This window comes from Trichogramma pretiosum, unplaced genomic scaffold (genome assembly GCF_000599845.2).
Source record: "Trichogramma pretiosum strain Unisexual culture from Peru unplaced genomic scaffold, Tpre_2.0 scaffold15, whole genome shotgun sequence".
Classification (NCBI taxonomy): domain Eukaryota; kingdom Metazoa; phylum Arthropoda; class Insecta; order Hymenoptera; family Trichogrammatidae; genus Trichogramma; species Trichogramma pretiosum.
In genome coordinates, this window is record NW_019641686.1 from 2,097,535 (window position 1) to 2,118,196 (window position 20,662).

Sequence of the window (20,662 nt, forward strand, 5' to 3'; positions counted from 1 at the left end):
AAGCGAAATTTTTGCAAAGAATCAAACATGCGTTAAATTGAATTCTTGCGAGCTTGACGAAGTTGAAAAACGTTCAAATGAGTTTACGGTAGAAAGGAATCATCGTGACGTGACCCACGAACACTTCTGCAAATCCACCAAAATTCACGGATAACTTCATTTTGTAAGATATACTGTATGTAATATTTTGACAATGCACGGCTAAATTTTTAGTGAACATTTCAAAATTCTTAGTGAAGAAAAAAATTGCCGTAAAAAAATGGTTGGCGTAGAAATTCTTCAGCAACGAGAACCTTATCATATACCAGGGTTCGTTGATTTATTTGTATTTTCTAAATTATGCAACTTGTTCCAAAAAAAATTAACCTTAATTTTCTAAAACTAATCACTTTTTTCGATAAATGTAAACAGTTACACGGGCTATTGCCCTCAACATCGTTTCATTTGCGGCAAGACTTTTGGGCATCTGAGTCATGATCTGCTTCTCGATCCCGATACCAGACATGCTGAAAAGCTTGCTCTGTCTGACAGGTCGAAAAATTTTGAGGTGAATTCAATGACATGTTGTTATTATACTTCAATTAAAAGTACGGTTACAAGAATAAATAAACAAATTATGAAAAAAGGTGAGAAGACCAAAAAAAGCCGATATTCAGATGGCAAAATCAAAACTAGGCAGAAGCGAAGCTGTCTACAATTATCCTGTACTGTCCTCTTATAAAGGCAAGCCATCGTTACGTATTCAAAAAATATACTTTTCAACTTCACACATGTTTTTTATGATTATTTAGGGCACATACCATGCCTGGGACAATTGCGCGATCGGCCCAAGGAAGTACAAGCGATCAAGGGCATAGCGAGTTTCAAGCGAAAGTTTCTCAAAGAGAAGGCGAAGCGCGACGATCTGCGAAAAGTCATCGAGCTGCAAACTTTTTGCAAATGCCCAAACCCCATGCAAGAGACTTTGGTAAATTAACTCGCGTCACCTCCACGTAATTGTGTCGAGCTTGAGAATTTAATATTTGTCTGGTCTTGTAATAGTTGACTCCGAGCAAGTACGTGATGCCGGTGATCACCGTCAGGCCTGATCGCGCCGGTAAGTCGCGATACGAGTACGTGAACGAAAAGTACGTCGAACCGAAGGAGTGCTGCACCTCGCCTTATTTCATGAACACCATGAATCCGGAAAAATATTTCGTATCGGGTAAGAGTATCAAATACTGGATTGGGCAGAACTCTACGTTGTAATGTGGAAAAATATTTTAAAACTGTTGCAATTTTTTTTAACGATGTAGGCTTCACCGGTCACATTCCCAATCGTTGGGCTCACTTCGGCAAAACTCACAAGCAAATGTCGAGCGATGGTCTGAGAGATTTCACGTCCAAGTATTTACATAAAAAAATGACCGATTGGAAACCTTTGACAATTGCCGATAAGAGACAGGATAAGTTTCAAAAACCTTTGGCAGTTGAAATTTATCAAAAGAACACTCCGATTCTGCCAAAATACACGGGTCACGTGCCAGGTTTTCAATTCAGGTAATATTAATCTCATTCAATTCACAATATTCATCAAAACGATTTTATGTACAATCAAAGTTTCTTATTTATATCAGCATTGGCAAGACTTACGGAACTGCAACGAAAGCTGCGCATCATACTTTAGAGGAACATTTATTTTCTTTGAAAATGAACAAGTGTAATAATCAAATAGATAAAAAATAATTTGTTATCAACAAAAGTTCGTTGTAATAAGAAAGAGAAGAATGATAAAGGAAAGTGTAGTGCTATGTTTTATGATCTTATCTCATGAAAAGAAATTGGAATTTGCTTTGATAAAAAGAAAAACGTTTTGAAGATAGTAAAAATATAATATTCGTCTTTATCACAATAAGAATGTTAATAGATTTTCTCCTATCACATTGCAATATATGAAATTTGATTATAAAAATTAAAAATTTTGAAATATTAAATTCTTCTTCTTTAACTTGCATATCATCGAGCATAAAAAACTCAATATAAGCACCCACGAGAAATCTCAATTTTTCTCGACTTTTTTATCTGATGATTTCTGACTCCAGTCGATCAAGATTTGAGCCGCTTTTTGAAGAACATCATCCGACTATAACAAAACGAATATAAATTTTCGTTCTATGTAACTTCAAATGAATCGCTAATTTACAATTACCTTAATGAAGCAGTAACGAACGTTGTCTTCTCCTAAATGCTTGTGCTCTTTACTGTAAAATGCGGAGGGAGGAATGCCTTGAAGTCCGACGTTTTTCGTCATCCATTTTGTGAATCTATAATCTTTATATTCATCTTGCTCCTCATCTAAATTCACATTTTTTTCTAACTGTGTCCAATTGGCTACCATGAAGTATCCAGCTTCTGGTATCGTCGGTGCCATGCCGACATCCGCCAAAAATTTCGCCATAAAATCACGTTTTTCTAATAATTCTTCGGCAAGACTAGTGAAATAACAATCTGGCTGACCGAATTTTTTTAACTCTTCTTCAAATCCAACAGCTACTGCTTCCTTTGAATATATCATTATGATTATGTAGTCATTTATTTTAACTAATAATATTTATAACAATGAGTTTGATTTGATGTATTACCTGTATCGGTGTTGAACAAGTGTAGAGAGAATTTTGATGAACTACTTGCAAATTTTTCAATAAATTTGCTGGTCCATAAGCCCAGCCTATTTTCCAACCTGTTACACTAAAGGTTTTACCAGCGGACCCAATAGTAATGGTCCTTTCATACATGTCAGGAAGTGTAGCTGCAAATGACAATTTTTAAATTTAAAATTTTAAACTAAAATCATTTTAAAAACTGTTTTACTTACCTATCCTTATATGTTCATGGGGTTTATAAACCATCCATTCGTATACTTCATCAGATACTACCAGAGTATTCCATTTCTTCGCAAGATCAGCAATAAAACTAAGCTCATCGTGAGTAAATACTTTACCCAAGGGATTATGAGGTGTATTTAAAATAATACCTTTTGTTTTTTCATTAAAAAGACTAGCCATTTCATTTTTGTCATATATCCAATCCCCAGAACTAATTATTCCACTATTCTTTGTCTAAAGAAGTTAACATACATTAATAACAGTTTATCAAAATCAGTAATTTTAAATTTAAGTAATTTACTGGTTTTAAAGGAATAAATTTAGGAATTCCTCCAGCTGTTCTTATCATTGGTTCATAGCAATCAAAAAATGGTTCTATGATAATCCATTCATCACCTGGTGAAGTATGACCTTGAATTGCAGCATACAAAGCTTCATAAGCTCCTGCTGTAACAATGACTTCAGTGGTTGGATCCAGTTTTCTTGACAAAAGTTTAGAATATAAAGCAGCTATCGCATTAACTAATCTTGGATGACCCTGTAAGTACAAAAAAAAAGTCAAGAAGTTTAAAGCTGGTGGAAAAATATTTTTTGCACAATAAAATTAATTATCAGACTTACAAATCCTCTAGTATATTGATTCAACAAAGGGTTTTCATTCAATGCAGCATTTGCTAAAGCTTTTCTAACATTTTCAGGAGCATGAAAGTTAGGAAAACCTTGTCCTAGATTTACTGGTTTATGTTGGAGTGCTAATTGTATGTACTCCACCCTTAAATCAAAGATAAATATTGTTAGTTAATAGCTGAACATATGATTTATAAAGTACTAGATCAATTTATACCAAACAGATTTATCATTTCCAACAAAGCGATCTGGCAAATCAAACTTGGACATTGTTGTATAATTGTTTATTACTTCTGTAGTAGAGTTTCTCAGTAACTGTGATTGGACTGCTCTCAAAAATGGTACTCTAGTCAACATCTGAATAGAAAAAATGATTATTTTACAGATTTCAAATTTATATTATTCTCACATTGTACAATTAATTTTAAACTTATAATTTTAAATAAAGCACTTAATAACTAAACCTTCAGCTTATAGGTTAATCGTTGCAACAGTGATAGATTCTCAACTGCATAGCAAATGAATTAGCTTATTATTCGAGCACTCAAGGAAGTTGGACAAAAAAATGAGCAGCCCGTGAACTTTGCACGAATGAAAACGAAAACAATCAGCTCAATCTATCATATGCAAAATCACACGCTTGAAACTTACATAATAACATAATCAGAGTGCAAAACAGCTTATATTAGCGAGGAATCGTCGCACGTATGACGCGGGAAAATTAATCTCGCGGTCCGATAACAACATTCAATGAAATGTGTCAACTCGAGCTGTCATCGTGGCACGTCCGAATGCTGTACTATGCCTATTATCTCGTGCGTGACAGACACGAAACGTGACTATTTCGGCATGTGTATTGTGTATATGTAGATATGTATATGAGACGATCGCGTCCGGCTGCCAAGTTTGTCTTAGACTGCCGGCTCCGAGTTGCAGACTGTCTGAGAGCGATATGCAGAAAGCCCGATAGCAGCTGATCAGCTGCACTGCAGCAGCCGATATTCGTGTACTCTCTCAATCTACTCCACAGCCAACAGGTTGTTTATGTTGATATTTTGCTTTGCTCCGTTTTTATTTCCCTTTTTTATCGAAATTTTTTTATCGAATCGAATTTTGACGCAAATGAAGTTGTAACGTAAATTCAATTATTTATTTGATAACGCAGTAGCTCTTGTATTTACGTATAATAAATTCATTCTTTCATTCATATTAATTATCTTATATTTGCAGAAGATTTAACCGTATCTGGAGCAGTACATTTAACTTTATTCGGAGATATAAGAGCATGTATGAAAATGAAAATTTTTAAAAACGTTTCCTAAGATTGCGATAAAATATTTTGATACAGATTTTATGATCTAATTATTATGCAGTTTTAATAAAAAAATCCTCAGTAGAAATTTACAGAAAAGTTTTAATTTTCCCTAACTTCGAGATACCCTTTAACTGCTGAACCCTTGTACTCATATCCATAAGTCTTGTAGAATTCCTTTAAGAATCCTGCATATATTTTGCGACTTTTTAACAAGGGAAGATAGTTGCTCCAGATGCAGGTAACAATTTTGCAAATATTTAATTCAATTATAATTAAATTTGCACTATGGAATTGATGAAAATAATATATGTTTCATTTATGATTTTAAAATTAGTATGAATTTTCGCCAACTTACGAGTAAAATGTAAACGACGTTGCAAAAGTATTTTGCTCGTGTGCCTCTCATGGTTCTCGCGATACTATTCGATCAATTTTTGATACTTTACCGAAAAACACGATGTATGAATATTTTTTCTTTTTATTATGAAGTCGTATTACGTGAAGTGAGATCACTTCATAACGTAATCCAGAGAAAGTTAAATGAGTGAAATTTAAATCGAATGATGATCAAAATAAACTTTTCATACGTAAAGTACAGAATTTAAAAAAATAAAATAAAAACTAATCTTCACAAAAATTCAAACCTTTCAGTTCCATACTTGCTGTGAACTTGTAGCAACATGCACGAGTGTTTCACACTTGAAGAGCACACCTCGATTAAAATTGAAACCAATTCTGTTTATCAAATTTGTTTTTTCTATATATGTGGCATTTCACGTCAACTCTCCCAGTGCCGCGCGGCGCGGCAGAATTAAGCTAAATCACTAAATTTGTGAATCGCTGTAAAAGTACTAAAATGCACCTAGAGAAAAAAACGAACCCATGGTTTCGATGGGAAATCGCCTCAGCTTTCCGATGGTGAGGTCAGATTTTCCGAAATTTTCCGCTTTACCCGAGAAAATCGCTGGGAAAACTTTAAAGTCGATTATCTCGAAAACTTCATTTATAAGATTTTTTTAAATAGTCTAGATCGAAAGATCAGAAAATTTCTCATCGATATAGACATTTTTCAGAGAGGCGTTTTTTGATTTTAGCGAGATATAGCGAGAGAAAGAAGAAAAAACGTGGTTTTTTGTTCGGTGAGTGGCGTCCGACCGACCGTGCGCGCGAAAAAACCACGCTGATTTTAGATGGTCGAAAACTGGCTTTCATTTATATTTCACGTTCGGACAGATTTCGCCCCCCCCCCCCTCGAAAACTAGATTTTGATCGAATTCGTCTGCCAGTTGCCGACATATACCGTAAATTATTAATTTACAATTATATGATTAATGTAACGGCTTAAAACATTCGTGTAAACCGTCATTATCAATCAGAATCAATTGCAATAACTTTTGAATGCATTTTTTTTCATTATTACGAATAATTTGAATTGGTCATCTTTAGTGTTTTCTTAAGGAAACGGCAAAATTTGCTTGATCGATCAGAGGCCCAATTATATAATAATTATAAAATGTACATGAATGATTTGAGCACGGAAATATATTTTATACTATAATATAAGGTACCTAGAATACAATAAAAATATTAGGACAAAGAATTTTTCATTACCAGCTTATTTTATTAAGTATTACGATATGGTGGCCGAAAACTGGAGGGTGGTCGGTAACAGGCGCATTTACCCGATATGGGAGGTCATGCCGTGAAAACGGTAACTCTGTCCCCAAAAATTCATTTAACTGAGTTCCGTGTTCTGATGCTAAAACAAGAATTGTTCAGAATCATTTTATAAGTTGCGAAAATATCATGAACTTGAAAACATAACACTTTCTCTGAATCACATTATCTTTTACTATTCACAAACAATTCGAATAGATACGTGGACTATTTCTCTAAAGAATTTAATCTAGACTTTTCATCTTAAGATACAATTTGGTACAAAGAGAACTACCATGAACCGAGAATACCAAGCCTTCATTGCGGACAAAAATCATGTAGACATAAATGTAACACAGTGGTGAACGTTGAATGATTTTGTGAAAAATCTGGACAAATTTAAATTGTGTGTCTGTGATGAAACAGATAAAGGTTGCTTTGTTATTTAAATAGATAGAAATTCTGAAATAATAGCTACCAGAAATTAAATTTATACGTTCGAGTTTTTTTAACGATTATTGGGTGAATTTGAATAAAAAACATGTATAGTGATACAGACTCGAGAGCGTATTTATAATTTCTTAAATTCACAATTGGCTCTGATACAATAAGAAATATCGATATGCATTTTTCTGGCCTGAATTATGCGATTGAAAAGTGAAGTAGCTATTTTTGTAAGGAAAAGAGTCTCATTCCAAGATAACTTCTTGAATTATATCAGTAATTTATGAAAGCTCCAAAGAGGAAGACATAGTTCGTCAGTACGTCACAATTATAGTTGTGTCGATTAGCTCCGTATGATTAATAGGGACATTCACAAGTTCTAATCGATTTCAACAAAATACATATAGCAAACAATAATAAAAAAAATATGTGGCATTTCACGTCAACTCTCCCAGTGCCGCGCGGCGCGGCAGAATTAAGCTAAATCACTAAATTTGTGAATCGCTGTAAAAGTACTAAAATGCACCTAGAGAAAAAAACGAACCCATGGTTTCGATGGGAAATCGCCTCAGCTTTCCGATGGTGAGGTCAGATTTTCCGAAATTTTCCGCTTTACCCGGGGAAATCGCTGGGAAAACTTTAAAGTCGATTATCTCGAAAACTTCATTTTTAAGATTTTTTTAAATAGTCTAGATCGAAAGATNATGACCTCCCATATCGGGTAAATGCGCCTGTTACCGACCACCCTCCAGTTTTCGGCCACCATATCGTAATACTTAATAAAATAAGCTGGTAATGAAAAATTCTTTGTCCTAATATTTTTATTGTATTCTAGGTACCTTATATTATAGTATAAAATATATTTCCGTGCTCAAATCATTCATGTACATTTTATAATTATTATATAATTGGGCCTCTGATCGATCAAGCAAATTTTGCCGTTTCCTTAAGAAAACACTAAAGATGACCAATTCAAATTATTCGTAATAATGAAAAAAAATGCATTCAAAAGTTATTGCAATTGATTCTGATTGATAATGACGGTTTACACGAATGTTTTAAGCCGTTACATTAATCATATAATTGTAAATTAATAATTTACGGTATATGTCGGCAACTGGCAGACGAATTCGATCAAAATCTAGTTTTCGACGGGGGGGGGGGCGAAATCTGTCCGAACGTGAAATATAAATGAAAGCCAGTTTTCGACCATCTAAAATCCGCACGTTCGATTACTTTAACCCTTTAACGCTCAAAACTACAATAATGCGCATAAAAGTTTAATCGCTGAAAAAACATCGATAAAGTTAATGTTTTTTCTCAATAATTCATACCCAGGGGTTTTTGGGTGTACTCTTTTAGAATCCGGTCCTAATTTTGTAAAATATTAACAAAATCATTGTTTATTATGCAAATGAAAAAAAAACGTGATTTTTCGACTCGAAAATTTTTTTAAAAGTCGATTTTCGACCTCTTCCTGCTATTGGAGGGCTCTGGAAACCCCATAAGTCGTGCAGTTTTGCTATAAACCTACGAAAAAAATATTATCGGGGTTTCATCTAGCCCCTTTGCGTCTTAAAAGCGGATTTAGACCATGCAGCTGCGTCAAACTTCATCAATTTTTTACTCGACAACCGTAAACTTGACGAAAAATTTATATTGTACAAAAAGTGTTTGAAATCGTTCAGAGGATACGTGTGAATTTTTTCAGAATTTTTTGAAAATATTTTTGATTGCTCAAAATTCGGTCATATTGCAAAATTTTCAACGTTATCCAAAAATTCTGAAAAAAATTCACACTTATTCTTTGGACGATTACAAACACTTTCTGTTCGATAAACTTTTTTTCTAAAGTCAATAATGAGCGAGTAAAAAATTCATAACGTATTTATAAGTATACAATCAGTAAAATACTTATAGATACTTATAGAGATACCATGGCCTAAATCAAAAAAGAAGAATAATCAAAATACTTGCTGGTTAAATTACCAGAGAAAAGTGTGTGTGTGCTAGTTATATTAAATTAGCAAAACAAGGATGGTCGAAAACTAGGCTTGAGGTGGTCGAAAATCGGATTTTGTGTCCGAAAACTGGGCGATTTGCGTTTTTTTCATTTAATGATATTTTATAAATATGGTTATTACTTTCGGGGTGAGTAAATATACCCATTCGAAAGGTAACATTTTTTTATCAAATGGTATTTTTTTTTAAATGTTCAAACATCATGCATAAGCTCTATAAATGAGCGAAGAGAGATTTTTTCTGAAGTGTCCGAAAATTGGCGCATTCACCATCTAACGCGCGTAAAGTAGTTTCACTTCAGAAATAACTTTTTTTCATCTACTACTCGAATTACCAGTCTCAAAAAGATTTTGGGCCATTGCAACGAAATAATAACTTGCCAACTACACCTCAAGATAAAAAAAGTAAGCGAATGAAAATTTTTGACGAGATTCGCTGCAAAGATCACATCCACAACTGGCTAAGAAGCGCGCGCTCGCGCGTTTCGGGCGAGCCCCGCGCAAGCTTGTAACTGCAGAAAGACCTGAGAGCTTGATTTTGCGAGCCGCCTATGAGCGCGAGTGAGCAACATAGACGCACCATAGCCACACACCTTTGTTGTGTATGTACTCGATATAGCATAGCACAATATAATCGCAATATGCATCGCACTGGTCAGTGCGAGCGTACGAAATTCGCCTCGGCTTCTTCTATAACATCGACTCTCAGAAGCATCGAAGCTCGCGCTTCGTCGTCGTCGTCGTCGTCATCATCGTCGTCGTGCTCCGAAACGAGACGAACATTTTAGCGTATTTGCGAGTACAAGTTGTATATCGCGTACAATAATATAGGTACCGCGTTCGACTGATTCAGCGTAAGCCACGACGGCGTATGAGTGTTTGTGTGTGAGTAACGTACCTATACATGAACTGTGTGTACAGAAGAACGCGAGATACGCGCGGAGTAGAGAGAGAAAGAGAGCGAGTCAGCTCAGCAAGTGCAAGTTAGCGTGAAAGTAGTAGTACATCCTCCTCTCCGCTAACGCGCCTATATACCGTAGCACATATACTCCATGTTATAAAACTTGCTATACTTATTTCAGTGTCTCTATATGCATCGGTGCGTCATCTCCTCCTTGCTGCCTATAGCGTTACACTCTTTATACACATAGCGATCTCTCGTCGAGTCGTCGAATCGTCGTTCGTCGCCGTCCGACTTTTACATTAATCCCAGGCGTGGTGTTGTGCGTATGTTCTAACTATACGTGTGAGTGCGCAAGCGATTCCCCGTGTGTGTTCGTTCTAATACATTATACGTGTGTGCGTGTCTCAACTGACTCTTGAAAAATTAGAGTGCCAATTGCAAAGAACATATAACGTCGTCGTGCGTGTACATGTAACAAATTTCGAGGTAGTTCCCTGCTCCGAAGAAACAGGCACGAGTTCGTGATTGAACCGTAATAACAGATATAGATAGAGAGACAGTGAGATACATCCCAGTAGAGGAGACGTCGACCTCCCTGCTGCCACTACTGAGCCGCGCGATATATCTGTATATATACGTGTATCTGCTCATCTCTCTGCTGCACCAGCAGTGCTGTTATATTGTGTTAGTGTGTAGGCTCGGTGCAATTGTGTTTTCAACGGTGCACTCGTCAAGTGCGTGTGTGTGTTGGTGCATCGTCCGCACTAGTGAGTGATTCCTCTGCGATTGTCATCTACAAGTACGATATACCGAATTTATAGAGTGTAAACATTCGCTCTTCTCTCAGCAGCAACAGCGTAAGGCCGAAAACTGCGTTCGAGCGAGTGCCTCTGAGTCATCTTGATCGTACTCGCCGATTACATATCCAGCGGAAAATTACGGATAGGTGCTTTGTGCAACTGCTGCTGCAACCCTGTTGAGACTGCCTCACACAGATCACGGTAATTACCGCTCGCTTCGATATGCATTATCCTTGGGCTGCGATCATATTTGAGTAAAAGAGGATAAAGAGTCGATTTCATAAAACAATTTTCGCTCTTTCTCGGAGAGCCTTGTGATATTTTTTCTTATTTCTTTCTTTCGGACCAATGTACGGGTGTGCGTATACGTGTACGAGTGACTTTATGGTCTGTGTGTGCGAGAAAGAGAGCGACACCCTGTAGGGACACACGGCCTGAGAAATTCACTGCCAAGTCTGTGCCTAATAATAACACCGCAACATACAAAGACTCGCAATTAGGATACGTTGTCCGTGCACCAAGGACTTGACTTTGAGACTTCCTTATGCTTCACCTTCGTGGTCTAATGCCGTGTATCTATTGATTGATCGTGGGGGGAAAACGTATATTCCACGATGACGATTCGATTCCAAAGAGATCCGTGCCCCGTTATTGAGCGAAAAAGAAGATCTAAAGAGAGGCGATCAATGCACAATAAGAAAAGAATCCGATATGTTTTATCGTTGTCGTCACAATAGCTGCTATCCTATGCATATATTTATACAGCAGCACGCGTATTGTATGAACGTTATAAATTTACGAGACGTCCGTGACGTGAAAGAGTCAGTCCCACTGGCGGATTATCTACTTCCGTCTTTGTTTCTCGTTTATATACACGCAAACATTCACACCGATATATATACGCCCCGAGAGTGTCGACTTCGACTGATACATACATGGGCACTAAATGATACGATCTCTCTGCTGCGTAAGCATACTTACGCGTACACAACAAATCAAATTCATTTCGATATAATATATTCATTACATTCTTCGTAATCCTGTTACAATATTATAAGGGTATGCGATTACCACAAGTTACTAATCGCACTCGCGACAAAGATAGTACGTCTACTACTCATTCTATACTTTTTTTTACGTACACGTGAATCAAAATTGATTACACTTATATTTTTTTAATAACGATCGTGATAATCAGTGATTGTCTACTGCGTGTTTATGAACGTTCATCGTAGATACGATGTAATGTGTCACAAAATTCAGTCATCATTTGCGTGAACGTATTCTCCGTTGTGATGGAAAAAAACCGTTTCGTAGCCTTGGATCCTGCAGCGTCCTATATCGCACGAATGCGATATACTTTTATCTACCTGTCCATGCCTGTTCTAAAGACGCAATCTGACTTATTAAGCAGATCACTAGATACCCAAGAAAATGTTTTTTAGTTAGGAAATGTACAAAACTCATTAACTTTTAATTCGAATTATCAATTTCCTTTATAGTAAAAAAACCACTCTCGTTACAACAGGAATCATGAGTTCACTACTGTGACAAATGCGGTGTCTCTTATGTAGTCCTTTTTTTGTAAATTATCAAATTAGCAGATTGTAATTTGCTACATTTTCACCTTTCATCGCCAAAGCTCGTGACAGCTCGAATAAGCAGCTCTTGGACTTTGTTGTCCTTGTCACAGGAGTCTCCGAACCTTTGTTTGGCTTTTCATTATTCTTCGCGCATGCAACGGCGAAAAACTGCTGGCGCTCATTGATAAATGTGCCAATGTTACTTCTGCTGATCGTGCTTTTCCCTCTCTTTCTCATTCTACTCTCCTGCCTGATTCTTCAAAAGTATCACACATTGCGCGAAACAAGCTCACGTCTGCGCAATTCTTTTTCGTTATCTTACATTGACATAAAATATATTTATGTAAATGACGCGTTTTATTTGCCCAAAATCATTTTGAGGACTCACCGTAACATCATGGGTTTTTTTATTTACCCAAATAACATGATACGCGACTCACACTTCTTTTAAATGACTCGCGGCGATTCATAGTCAAAATCCCAGCAATAGTCTATATGTATTGCGCCGGATTCTTTTTCACATGAAAGATAGCTTTTTTCATAAAAATTTGACCGATAAAGGTGCACTTGATCTTGTAATGCGCGCAGTAAATTCATCAGCGGTAAGTCATTTTTGATTCTCAAATGCGTTTGTACAGTCGGTATAACGCGAGCCAGTTCAATATACACTCAGGAAAAATTATTTCAAGGTCGTCTCGTCGTCATGTTTTTTTTCCATTATGTATAGCAACATATAATTCTGAAATCGAATGCATTAGCGCAGCTCTCAAAACTCGGAGTTAGAGCATAGGTAATAGAGCGAAACTAGATTATTTTCATTGAAACGCGATGTCTTATACGTATGAAATGCATATTAACGAACGCATTCCCGAGAGTCGTGTTCCAAAATGATTATCACTCTTATACTCGGTCGACTGCTGCCTCTGCCTGTTTACATAAGCTTGATCCGGCATGCACTTGTTACATATACGAAGCTTTGTGTATACTCCCACTTGAATAACTGCTGACATCACTAATATAACTTTGACTGCCACTGCAGCATCGTAAATCTTTTTTTCATACCAGCGGCCCAAAAGTGACTACTTCCCTGCCGCTGCGCAAAGCGGGAAGAGCGATTTTTGGGCCACTGTGTATGAAAAATAGTATACAGAGAACATTTTTATCGGCCTCGGCTTCGCCTCGGCCACTATAATTTCACGTACTCTGGGGGACTTTTCTGTTTTTCCTGGACTAGAGCAGTAATATACTAATTTTCTCATGAAGATTGGTTTATCCATGCGTCTAGGCCTGTAAATTATACGGCATGCTTATCAATTTCCTTCCAAAGAGGCGATTGTTGAGCTCTTATACAGAATCGCGGACTTATCGACGCTGGCGTCGCACCGTTCGACTCCGTTGTGGATACATATTACTTATAAACCGATTTATAAATTCCTCGTTCAACGTTGCAGTAGCGTGGAGCAGTGGAATGCATGGCATATATGCATGGTACAGTCGATATTATTTTTACGAGTGCCGTTGCATGCGGCATAAACAGTCGTCTACATTTCAATGCGCAACAAATAGTACATTGTGGTAGCATATATAGAACTCGACGACGAGTTTTTAAATTTATTCGAGTTAAAGTTCAATCCGATCTTGGTACTAACTTTATTAATAAGAGGATTTTTTTGCCTGTTTCTTTCTCTCTTCATTGGGTGAAATTTGTGGGTGTAAAAGCTACCTGTGTGCATACGCCACAATATACTTGTATTTTGTACGATTTGTGTTATTTGAGAATAGGTATCAGTACGGATGTTTATAGTAATAATTAGGAAATTACACATAATACATTCATAAAGCAGTAAAAATGCAAAATTTGGATTAAAAATTTGACATGTTTCTCAAGCTGTACGAGAATACTCAAATTCATCAGTATCTATCACTCTAACTCATATAACATTAATTATATTATTTTTATGAGTAATTAAATGTCAACTTGTACAGCAAAATTGGAAAATTTCAAAATAAGGGCTTGTTCTCTACATAAGTGTCTAAAAATTCATTTTTAAAATGACAGTAAATGGAAACAAATTTGGTAGTATTGTCTTTTTTTGCTTAATCTGAATATTACAGTACTATATTGACTTGGCATTTATTAAAAGATTGCAAAAAACTGACTAGGTAAGACCAAAGTTAGGTACATTATAATTAAATACTTACAACGCATTATCAAAACTTCTGGTTGATTGATGAGATTTTTGTGCTATGGCCACATCTTCATTGTCACCAAGAATCTTATTTTACTTCAAGCAATGAAAATCCAAAATTTGTAACTCTATAATTTAAAGGTTTGCATTAGGGCATTATATAAACTTTTGCAATTGTTTCAAAAATGCACATTCATTCCAAAAAAATATTTATTTAGTATAGTATTCACGAATTATTTTCAATTCAATATTTTTCATTGAAAATTATTTAAAGTAAACTCTGTTCAAGTTTTTAGAGTCTCAAACTTGTGTTAATTTATCTTAATTAAATCATTCGATATTATGTAGAATATCAACATTAACATGTTAGGTTATCACTGATTAAAACTGTTTACATGTATTAATTGGGACAGAAGAACTTTATTTCAAAGACCATCTTGCACACCTCAAATATTCTGCAGCTGTATTGAAATATCTACTTCTAGAACTTGAAGAATATCTCAGTTGTTATCCCTTCTGTAATAAGCAAGAATCAATATATCTTTTCGTGTCAATGAGCCGCCCGTCTGTTGACAGCTGCGTAAAACAATAAACTCGGCTCGACAATGAGCTATATACAGCTCGTTCATTATTCATGTTTGCACGGCTTGTGCGGTCGTAACGCAATAATAATATAAGTCACACGTGCAGACGGGTACACGTAAAATAGCATAGATAGTGTGAATCGAAGAACTCTAAATCCAAGTTTGAGAACGAATCAGGTGATTTTGTGCTCTATATAGTGTTGTTCACGCAAATACCTTTGAAATTTAGCATTGTTGCGTAATTGATTCATTTGTAATAGTAATTAACTATCACACAGTCAAATATATACACGTGTACATTATATACCTGTATTGAACAATCATCGTGACGAGTAAACGTGCATGCATTGATGATCAAAGAAAGAAGCAACAATGCAATCGACTTTGGCGAATCTGTGACAATTGAATGTTTACATACAAGTACGTGGGCAGTCGAAATTATAGAAGGTCAATGATGTTCAAATTGCACTTTGTATAGTTATAAATGTTGTATGTACACAATGCAGCAAGACAACGACACTTTTGAGTGGCTCGCGAGCTTTGTATGTTCGCGCGCGCGCGCGTCTCCGCAACATTGTGACGTTGGCAAAGAGAGAAACAGACAAGCCGATTCTCGTGTACATCTACAATCACACAAATACTCGATGACGATTTGTCTGTGCACGACACTGACACGTTCGCTCTGACATACACAAGCAAATGAACTTACGCACACACCTACAAGAAAGTCAAAACGTACACATAAGTGTGCTGAATTACCGCTGCTGCTACTCTTGTTCAGCAGTTGTAAAGTCAGTTTTCCTTGTCGCTCAATCGGCGGGGGCGGTGACATCTTGTGACAAGTTCAGGGCTCCGTTTTTTTTCTTTCTTTATTTATTTTGTTTCCTTTTTTCCTGCCTCGCGCTGAGTGTGCCTCATCTGGCACGAATTTGTACGCGTATAGCACGACTCGCTGCTGCTGCTGCTGCAGTGCAGGAGCGAACGCAGACGCTCGCGTTATTTGCCAATTCGATTCGTGTATATAGCTACGTCTCTGTATAGGTAGATATATCGTGTATTGCGGTCGAGTGCACGCCAGATATAGGAGTTGACAAAACGATGTGTTAGCAGCTGTTTTCCATCGAGCCGCGCGGAGCTGCCGTTTATTTGATTTTTATCCTCTTCAAACGTCAACGCAAAAAATCGTACGTATTCATGCGTGATATCACGCTGTACAACATATATAAGTTCGTGTATGTGCGTGTGCGTGTGCATAATAATCCAGTGCACAAGCAGTCAGTCGGAGCTACCGAGAGAGAAGGAAAAAGAGTGCAGATATATATAACGTCGTCGTAGTCGTCGTCGGTGTCGGTGTCGAGGCAGTATATAAACTGCGTTGTAATCGCTCAAAAGTCGGGAGGTATTCCTAACCTCACTCGATTGTACGTAAATACATATATATAAGCAAGACAGAGAGAGAGCCTTTAATATATAATCGTACATCTTTTGTGCCAATGTGTTCAGCGACAACAGCCGTGCAATACTAGCAGTACTAGATATCGTCTAGCAGTGATTTGTATACAATAAATTCACTTGCCAATTAGCGAGAAAATCACGGCGTTTATTTTTTATTTTTTTTAGTCTCTTACGGCACTTATACATATAGAGAGACGCTCCTCTCCTTAGGCACAAAGTGCAGTTAGGTAATGCAAAATGATTCGCAACTATTTCCTCTCGGTGCAATGTCGTTTCTCTCTCTCTGTCTCTCTCTCTTTCTGTCTCTTTCTCTCTCTCCTTCCAGATTTATCTGTGAATATGCCTCGTATTTCTCTATATGATAAAACCTCGCAATTGTTGTTTTCGGAGTTTGTTTGTGTACGTATATACAATGGGATTATTTGCTGCACTGTGACGTAGAGTTAAAAAGACACTCATGTATACATATGCGACGACAACGACAACGAAAAAATAAATCAGTATAATATACACGCGTCGAGAGATTAAACGAGCGCGTGATTTTTGCTCAGGATTCGATATTTATTCTCGAATCAATAGAAGCGTTATTGCGATTGACTCTTAACTAATACATACAGTATACACATTTAAGGATTAACGATGCAGAAACGCAATCAATCACGTACACATCAATGCAAAATGTCACTTCCGATGTTAAGTCTCAAATGTCCCGATGAATTTATTTTTTTGATGAGCTTATGCTATGTTTAATTACGTGTACCTGAATGTTACCCTTATAAAAATTTCCAATAGGATCCCGCGAAATTCCTATTGAAATCCTATAGGACTCCTGTAGGAATTTCGCGAGATCCTATAGGAAATTTTTATAAGGGTAGAGTACTTTGATAATTATGATATGACGCATCGAGGATGATGCTATAATGTTCGAGAGCAAGAGAAAGAGAGCGAAAGTGTGTAAAGCAACGATCGAACAAGCTAATTTTTTTTATCATTTTGGCCTTCCATACATTTGAGCGCAAATAAGTGTCTTATCTAAAGCACTTCTCAGCATAAATAGAATGTTATCTTGGCAAATGGACTTTTGGTTAGATCCGTGCGCCGTCTCTCGCTCTCTGTATGCACATGAACAAACGATATGTAAAATACTGGCTCGCTTAATATTTTCTCTCATAAAGGATTTTATAACCGTTTTAATAAATTATGAATGTATGCAATGATTAAGAGTTAAGAATAATTGAAAAACAGGTGTCCTAACAGTTACTAAATAATGATTTTTTACAGGTCATCATGGCTAGCCGGGGTACAGCCCAGAGACCTAATGGAACACAAGGCAAGATATGCCAATTCAAATTGGTCTTACTAGGTGAATCTGCAGTGGGTAAATCCAGTCTTGTTTTGAGGTTTGTCAAGGGTCAATTTCATGAGTACCAAGAAAGTACAATTGGAGGTGAATTATTCAAATGACTGATATTTTACTTTTTGATTATTAGTACACAATAATCTAATGCTCATGAAACGTTTTAGCTGCATTTTTAACACAAACTGTTTGTTTGGAGGAGACTACCGTCAAGTTTGAAATTTGGGATACTGCAGGACAAGAACGTTACCACAGTCTTGCTCCTATGTACTATCGAGGTGCACAGGCAGCTATTGTGGTATATGATATCACGAACCAGGTTAGTAAATATCAAATTTAAAATCAATTGTGTGAAAAATAGCTTTACTATTTTCACTGTGTGTTTGTTCTTTGTAACAATGCTTACTTATAAAAAATTATTTAGGACACATTTACAAGAGCTACGACATGGGTAAAGGAACTACAACGGCAAGCCAGTCCAAGTATAGTTATAGCTTTAGCAGGCAATAAAGCTGACCTTGGAAATAAGCGAGTAGTTGAATATGAAGAAGCTCAAGCATATGCTGAAGAAAATGGTCTTCTCTTCATGGAAACATCTGCAAAGACAGCAATGAATGTCAATGATATATTCCTTGCTATAGGTGAGATTTCAAGTTCAAAATAAAAACTAAATTTTCTGATAAACTTTGATGTAATTATGAAAAAAAAATATGATTATTACATTTTCCTTTTGCAGCTAAGAAACTTCCAAAGAATGAACAAACAGGAAACGCTGGCACAAGTGGACAAGGACGTAGACTAGTTGAATCCGAAGGGCAAAAACCAACTTCTGGCAACTGCTGCAAGTGATTAGCCAAAACCGTATGTGTTATACACAATAAATTGGTATATATTTTTGCAGTAGATAATTTTTATGCTCCCATAATAAAATGATAAAATCACTGAGAATGGGTAAAAACATTTAATTTTCTATGGCTCGAACTTGAAAGTTCGGGATGTAACTCGTGCTGTGTTTTTCTGTACGTCGTTAATGTGTACATTTATTATAAAAAAAATAAAAAAAATGCTTTTTGCAGACAAAAAGTTTACGTCTGTATATAGCTGTGCATTTATATCTTAAACTTTGAAATTCCGAATTTAAAATTGAAGACACAAAAAATGATACCAATAAAAAACGTTTTAATAAGAAAAACAGCAAATGAAAAACTATTTTATATTAGTGTTGCTACTAGAAAATGCAATGTTTAGTTAACAGAGTATATTACGTTTATTAATGTATTGCAGATTTCCAAGGCAAGCAAGCCTTGCTTTTACATATTATAAATTTTAATTTTAAAGTACATCACATTTATTCCAATTATTATTCTTATTACTATCATTATCGTGAATATTATTATTATTATTATTATTATTCGATGATACTGTAGGGTTTTGAATAAATGAATGACAGTAAAAAAAATGTTCATACAGTAATATTTACAATGAAACTGGTTTTATGCGAGCTGAACAAATACAATAATTTAGATTTTATAAATGTGAGAGTTAACTCATGTAAATGCATATTTGTCTATAATTTTCAATTTTAAAATGATCGTTGAATTTTTTTCGTATAGTTGCAATGATGCACGTAAAATTTTAATTGTACAATAATTTTGGACCTACATTTATTGTTGTTAATTGATTTAATAATGAATCGAATTCATTTAAATTGTTATTTTTTTCCTCCGTCCTCATGTATATTCTATAAACAATCAATTTTGTATCCTTCAATTATTTGTAGCTTGCCAAAATGAAATTAAATTTTTATTGATAAAGACATTTTGTTTGTATTTTAAGTTTTGTAATTTTATTCTTTCTTCAACTATGAATTTCGATCGTATTTACAATGTTATTTTGAAATAAAAATGGTAAGTATTTTTTGACGCTGTTGCCTAGCATTAAAAATTAACCATGCTTATGGTTTTGAGGAAATCCGATTTTTTAAAAACTCACTAGTTTGAAATTATTATAAGTACATAACATTTTTTTTTGATAATATTCAACTATAAGTTTACGTTAAACTGGTCTTTGTTTGGTTACAGATTTGTACTATAATCAAGAAAATAAATACATCTTCAATGTGTCAGCAATTGATTTCAAATGGATTATACATCACAAACTAAACTAGTGTGTTATGGAAGTGAACAGTGCGACATGAACTCTTACTGCACGTGTGATACCATGTCAACATCACACAACGCGCGAATATGCAAATCCATTATACTGTCACCAATTTTAGCTTTATTTATGTGAATGAGACGAAGTAAAAAATGAATATGCTGTAATCATGCGTGCGTATGCGTTATTCCCGTTTGTAATTTTAATAGAAATAAAAAAAGCGGAGGGGTATTTCGTTATAAATATATAAATACATGATATGATAAATCATATAGGGTGATAAAACATGCGTAATAATAAGTAATAATGATGCTAATTATGTATTGATTATCGTATGTGTTAACTTGTGAGTGTATTCGTGTACCTGTGTGAAAATTCATGCGTGCATAATCGATTATTGTATTCAAGAGAACATTTTGGCATTCAAATCTTGTAAGATAGTAGCGATCATTTATATTGCTACGATTTTTATGTTGTTATGCATTTGATTTCTGTTTAACTCACCGCGTATAACACACTTTTAAAATAATACCAACAAAATATTAATTTTAAACATGAGCAAAGGAACTTTCAACCATACTAAGAATGAATAATCGAATAATGAAAATGAATAAATTTGTGAATATGGAACAGTCATCTGATCATAATTTTTATTTTATAAGATATACAGATTATACTCTATCTCTGTTTTTGTTTTTTCTAAAAA

General features: G+C 35.5%; 3 protein-coding genes across 10 annotated transcripts; 2 read left to right on the forward strand and 1 right to left on the reverse strand.

Annotated features, from left to right (window-relative positions):
- Positions 1 to 259: 259 nt before the first annotated feature.
- On the forward strand, positions 260 to 4,154 carry LOC106649903 (protein FAM166B-like). The gene is made up of 8 exons (XM_014367632.1): positions 260 to 309; positions 412 to 547; positions 627 to 723; positions 792 to 967; positions 1,042 to 1,204; positions 1,296 to 1,539; positions 1,617 to 1,702; positions 4,051 to 4,154. The coding sequence occupies exons 1-8, from the start codon at positions 260 to 262 to the stop codon at positions 4,152 to 4,154; spliced, it is 1,056 nt and encodes a 351-aa protein (XP_014223118.1).
- LOC106650008 (kynurenine--oxoglutarate transaminase 3) lies at positions 1,860 to 14,531 on the reverse strand. Of its 3 annotated transcripts, none has more exons than XM_023461286.1 (8): positions 14,417 to 14,531; positions 3,709 to 3,848; positions 3,486 to 3,636; positions 3,166 to 3,402; positions 2,855 to 3,098; positions 2,622 to 2,788; positions 2,189 to 2,539; positions 1,860 to 2,122 (listed from the first exon to the last, which is right to left on the reverse strand). In XM_023461286.1, exons 2-8 carry the CDS (start codon positions 3,846 to 3,848, stop codon positions 2,039 to 2,041), a joined length of 1,374 nt encoding a protein of 457 aa, XP_023317054.1. In that variant the 5' UTR covers positions 14,417 to 14,531; the 3' UTR covers positions 1,860 to 2,038. The 3 variants fall into 3 exon arrangements, with proteins under 3 accessions (XP_023317054.1, XP_014223261.1, XP_014223260.1); XM_014367775.2 differs by lacking the exon at positions 14,417 to 14,531 and adding an exon at positions 4,143 to 4,405; XM_014367774.1 differs by lacking the exon at positions 14,417 to 14,531 and adding an exon at positions 3,956 to 4,136.
- Positions 9,828 to 20,592, forward strand: LOC106650187 (ras-related protein Rab-5B). 6 transcript variants are annotated; one of them, XM_014368087.2, is made up of 5 exons: positions 9,828 to 10,832; positions 17,724 to 17,889; positions 17,967 to 18,118; positions 18,224 to 18,440; positions 18,536 to 18,684. In XM_014368087.2, the coding sequence occupies exons 2-5, from the start codon at positions 17,730 to 17,732 to the stop codon at positions 18,646 to 18,648; spliced, it is 642 nt and encodes a 213-aa protein (XP_014223573.1). In that variant the 5' UTR covers positions 9,828 to 10,832; positions 17,724 to 17,729; the 3' UTR covers positions 18,649 to 18,684. The 6 variants fall into 6 exon arrangements, with proteins under 6 accessions (XP_014223573.1, XP_014223574.1, XP_023317055.1 ...); XM_014368088.2 differs by lacking the exon at positions 9,828 to 10,832 and adding an exon at positions 15,757 to 16,171; XM_023461287.1 differs by lacking the exon at positions 9,828 to 10,832 and adding an exon at positions 16,312 to 16,408.
- Positions 20,593 to 20,662: the final 70 nt, after the last annotated feature.

What these genes read in the sequence shown, in the direction of transcription:
- LOC106649903 (XM_014367632.1), top strand. Translation starts at nt 260, where the DNA reads ATGGTTGGCGTAGAAATTCTTCAGCAACGAGAACCTTATCATATACCA. An exon ending in ACCCCATGCAAGAGACTTTG is followed by an intron (nt 968 to 1,041) that starts GTAAATTAACTC and finishes GTCTTGTAATAG; the next exon opens with TTGACTCCGAGCAAGTACGT. An exon ending in TTTGAAAATGAACAAGTGTA is followed by an intron (nt 1,703 to 4,050) that starts ATAATCAAATAG and finishes AGGAAGTTGGAC; the next exon opens with AAAAAAATGAGCAGCCCGTG.
- LOC106650008 (XM_023461286.1), bottom strand. Translation starts at nt 3,848, where the DNA reads ATGTTGACTAGAGTACCATTTTTGAGAGCAGTCCAATCACAGTTACTG. An exon ending in GGAAATGATAAATCTGTTTG is followed by an intron (nt 3,637 to 3,708) that starts GTATAAATTGAT and finishes CTTTGATTTAAG; the next exon opens with GGTGGAGTACATACAATTAG. An exon ending in CCATGAACATATAAGGATAG is followed by an intron (nt 2,789 to 2,854) that starts GTAAGTAAAACA and finishes TGTCATTTGCAG; the next exon opens with CTACACTTCCTGACATGTAT.
- LOC106650187 (XM_014368086.2), top strand. An exon ending in CCAAGAAAGTACAATTGGAG is followed by an intron (nt 17,890 to 17,966) that starts GTGAATTATTCA and finishes GAAACGTTTTAG; the next exon opens with CTGCATTTTTAACACAAACT. An exon ending in TATATGATATCACGAACCAG is followed by an intron (nt 18,119 to 18,223) that starts GTTAGTAAATAT and finishes AAAATTATTTAG; the next exon opens with GACACATTTACAAGAGCTAC.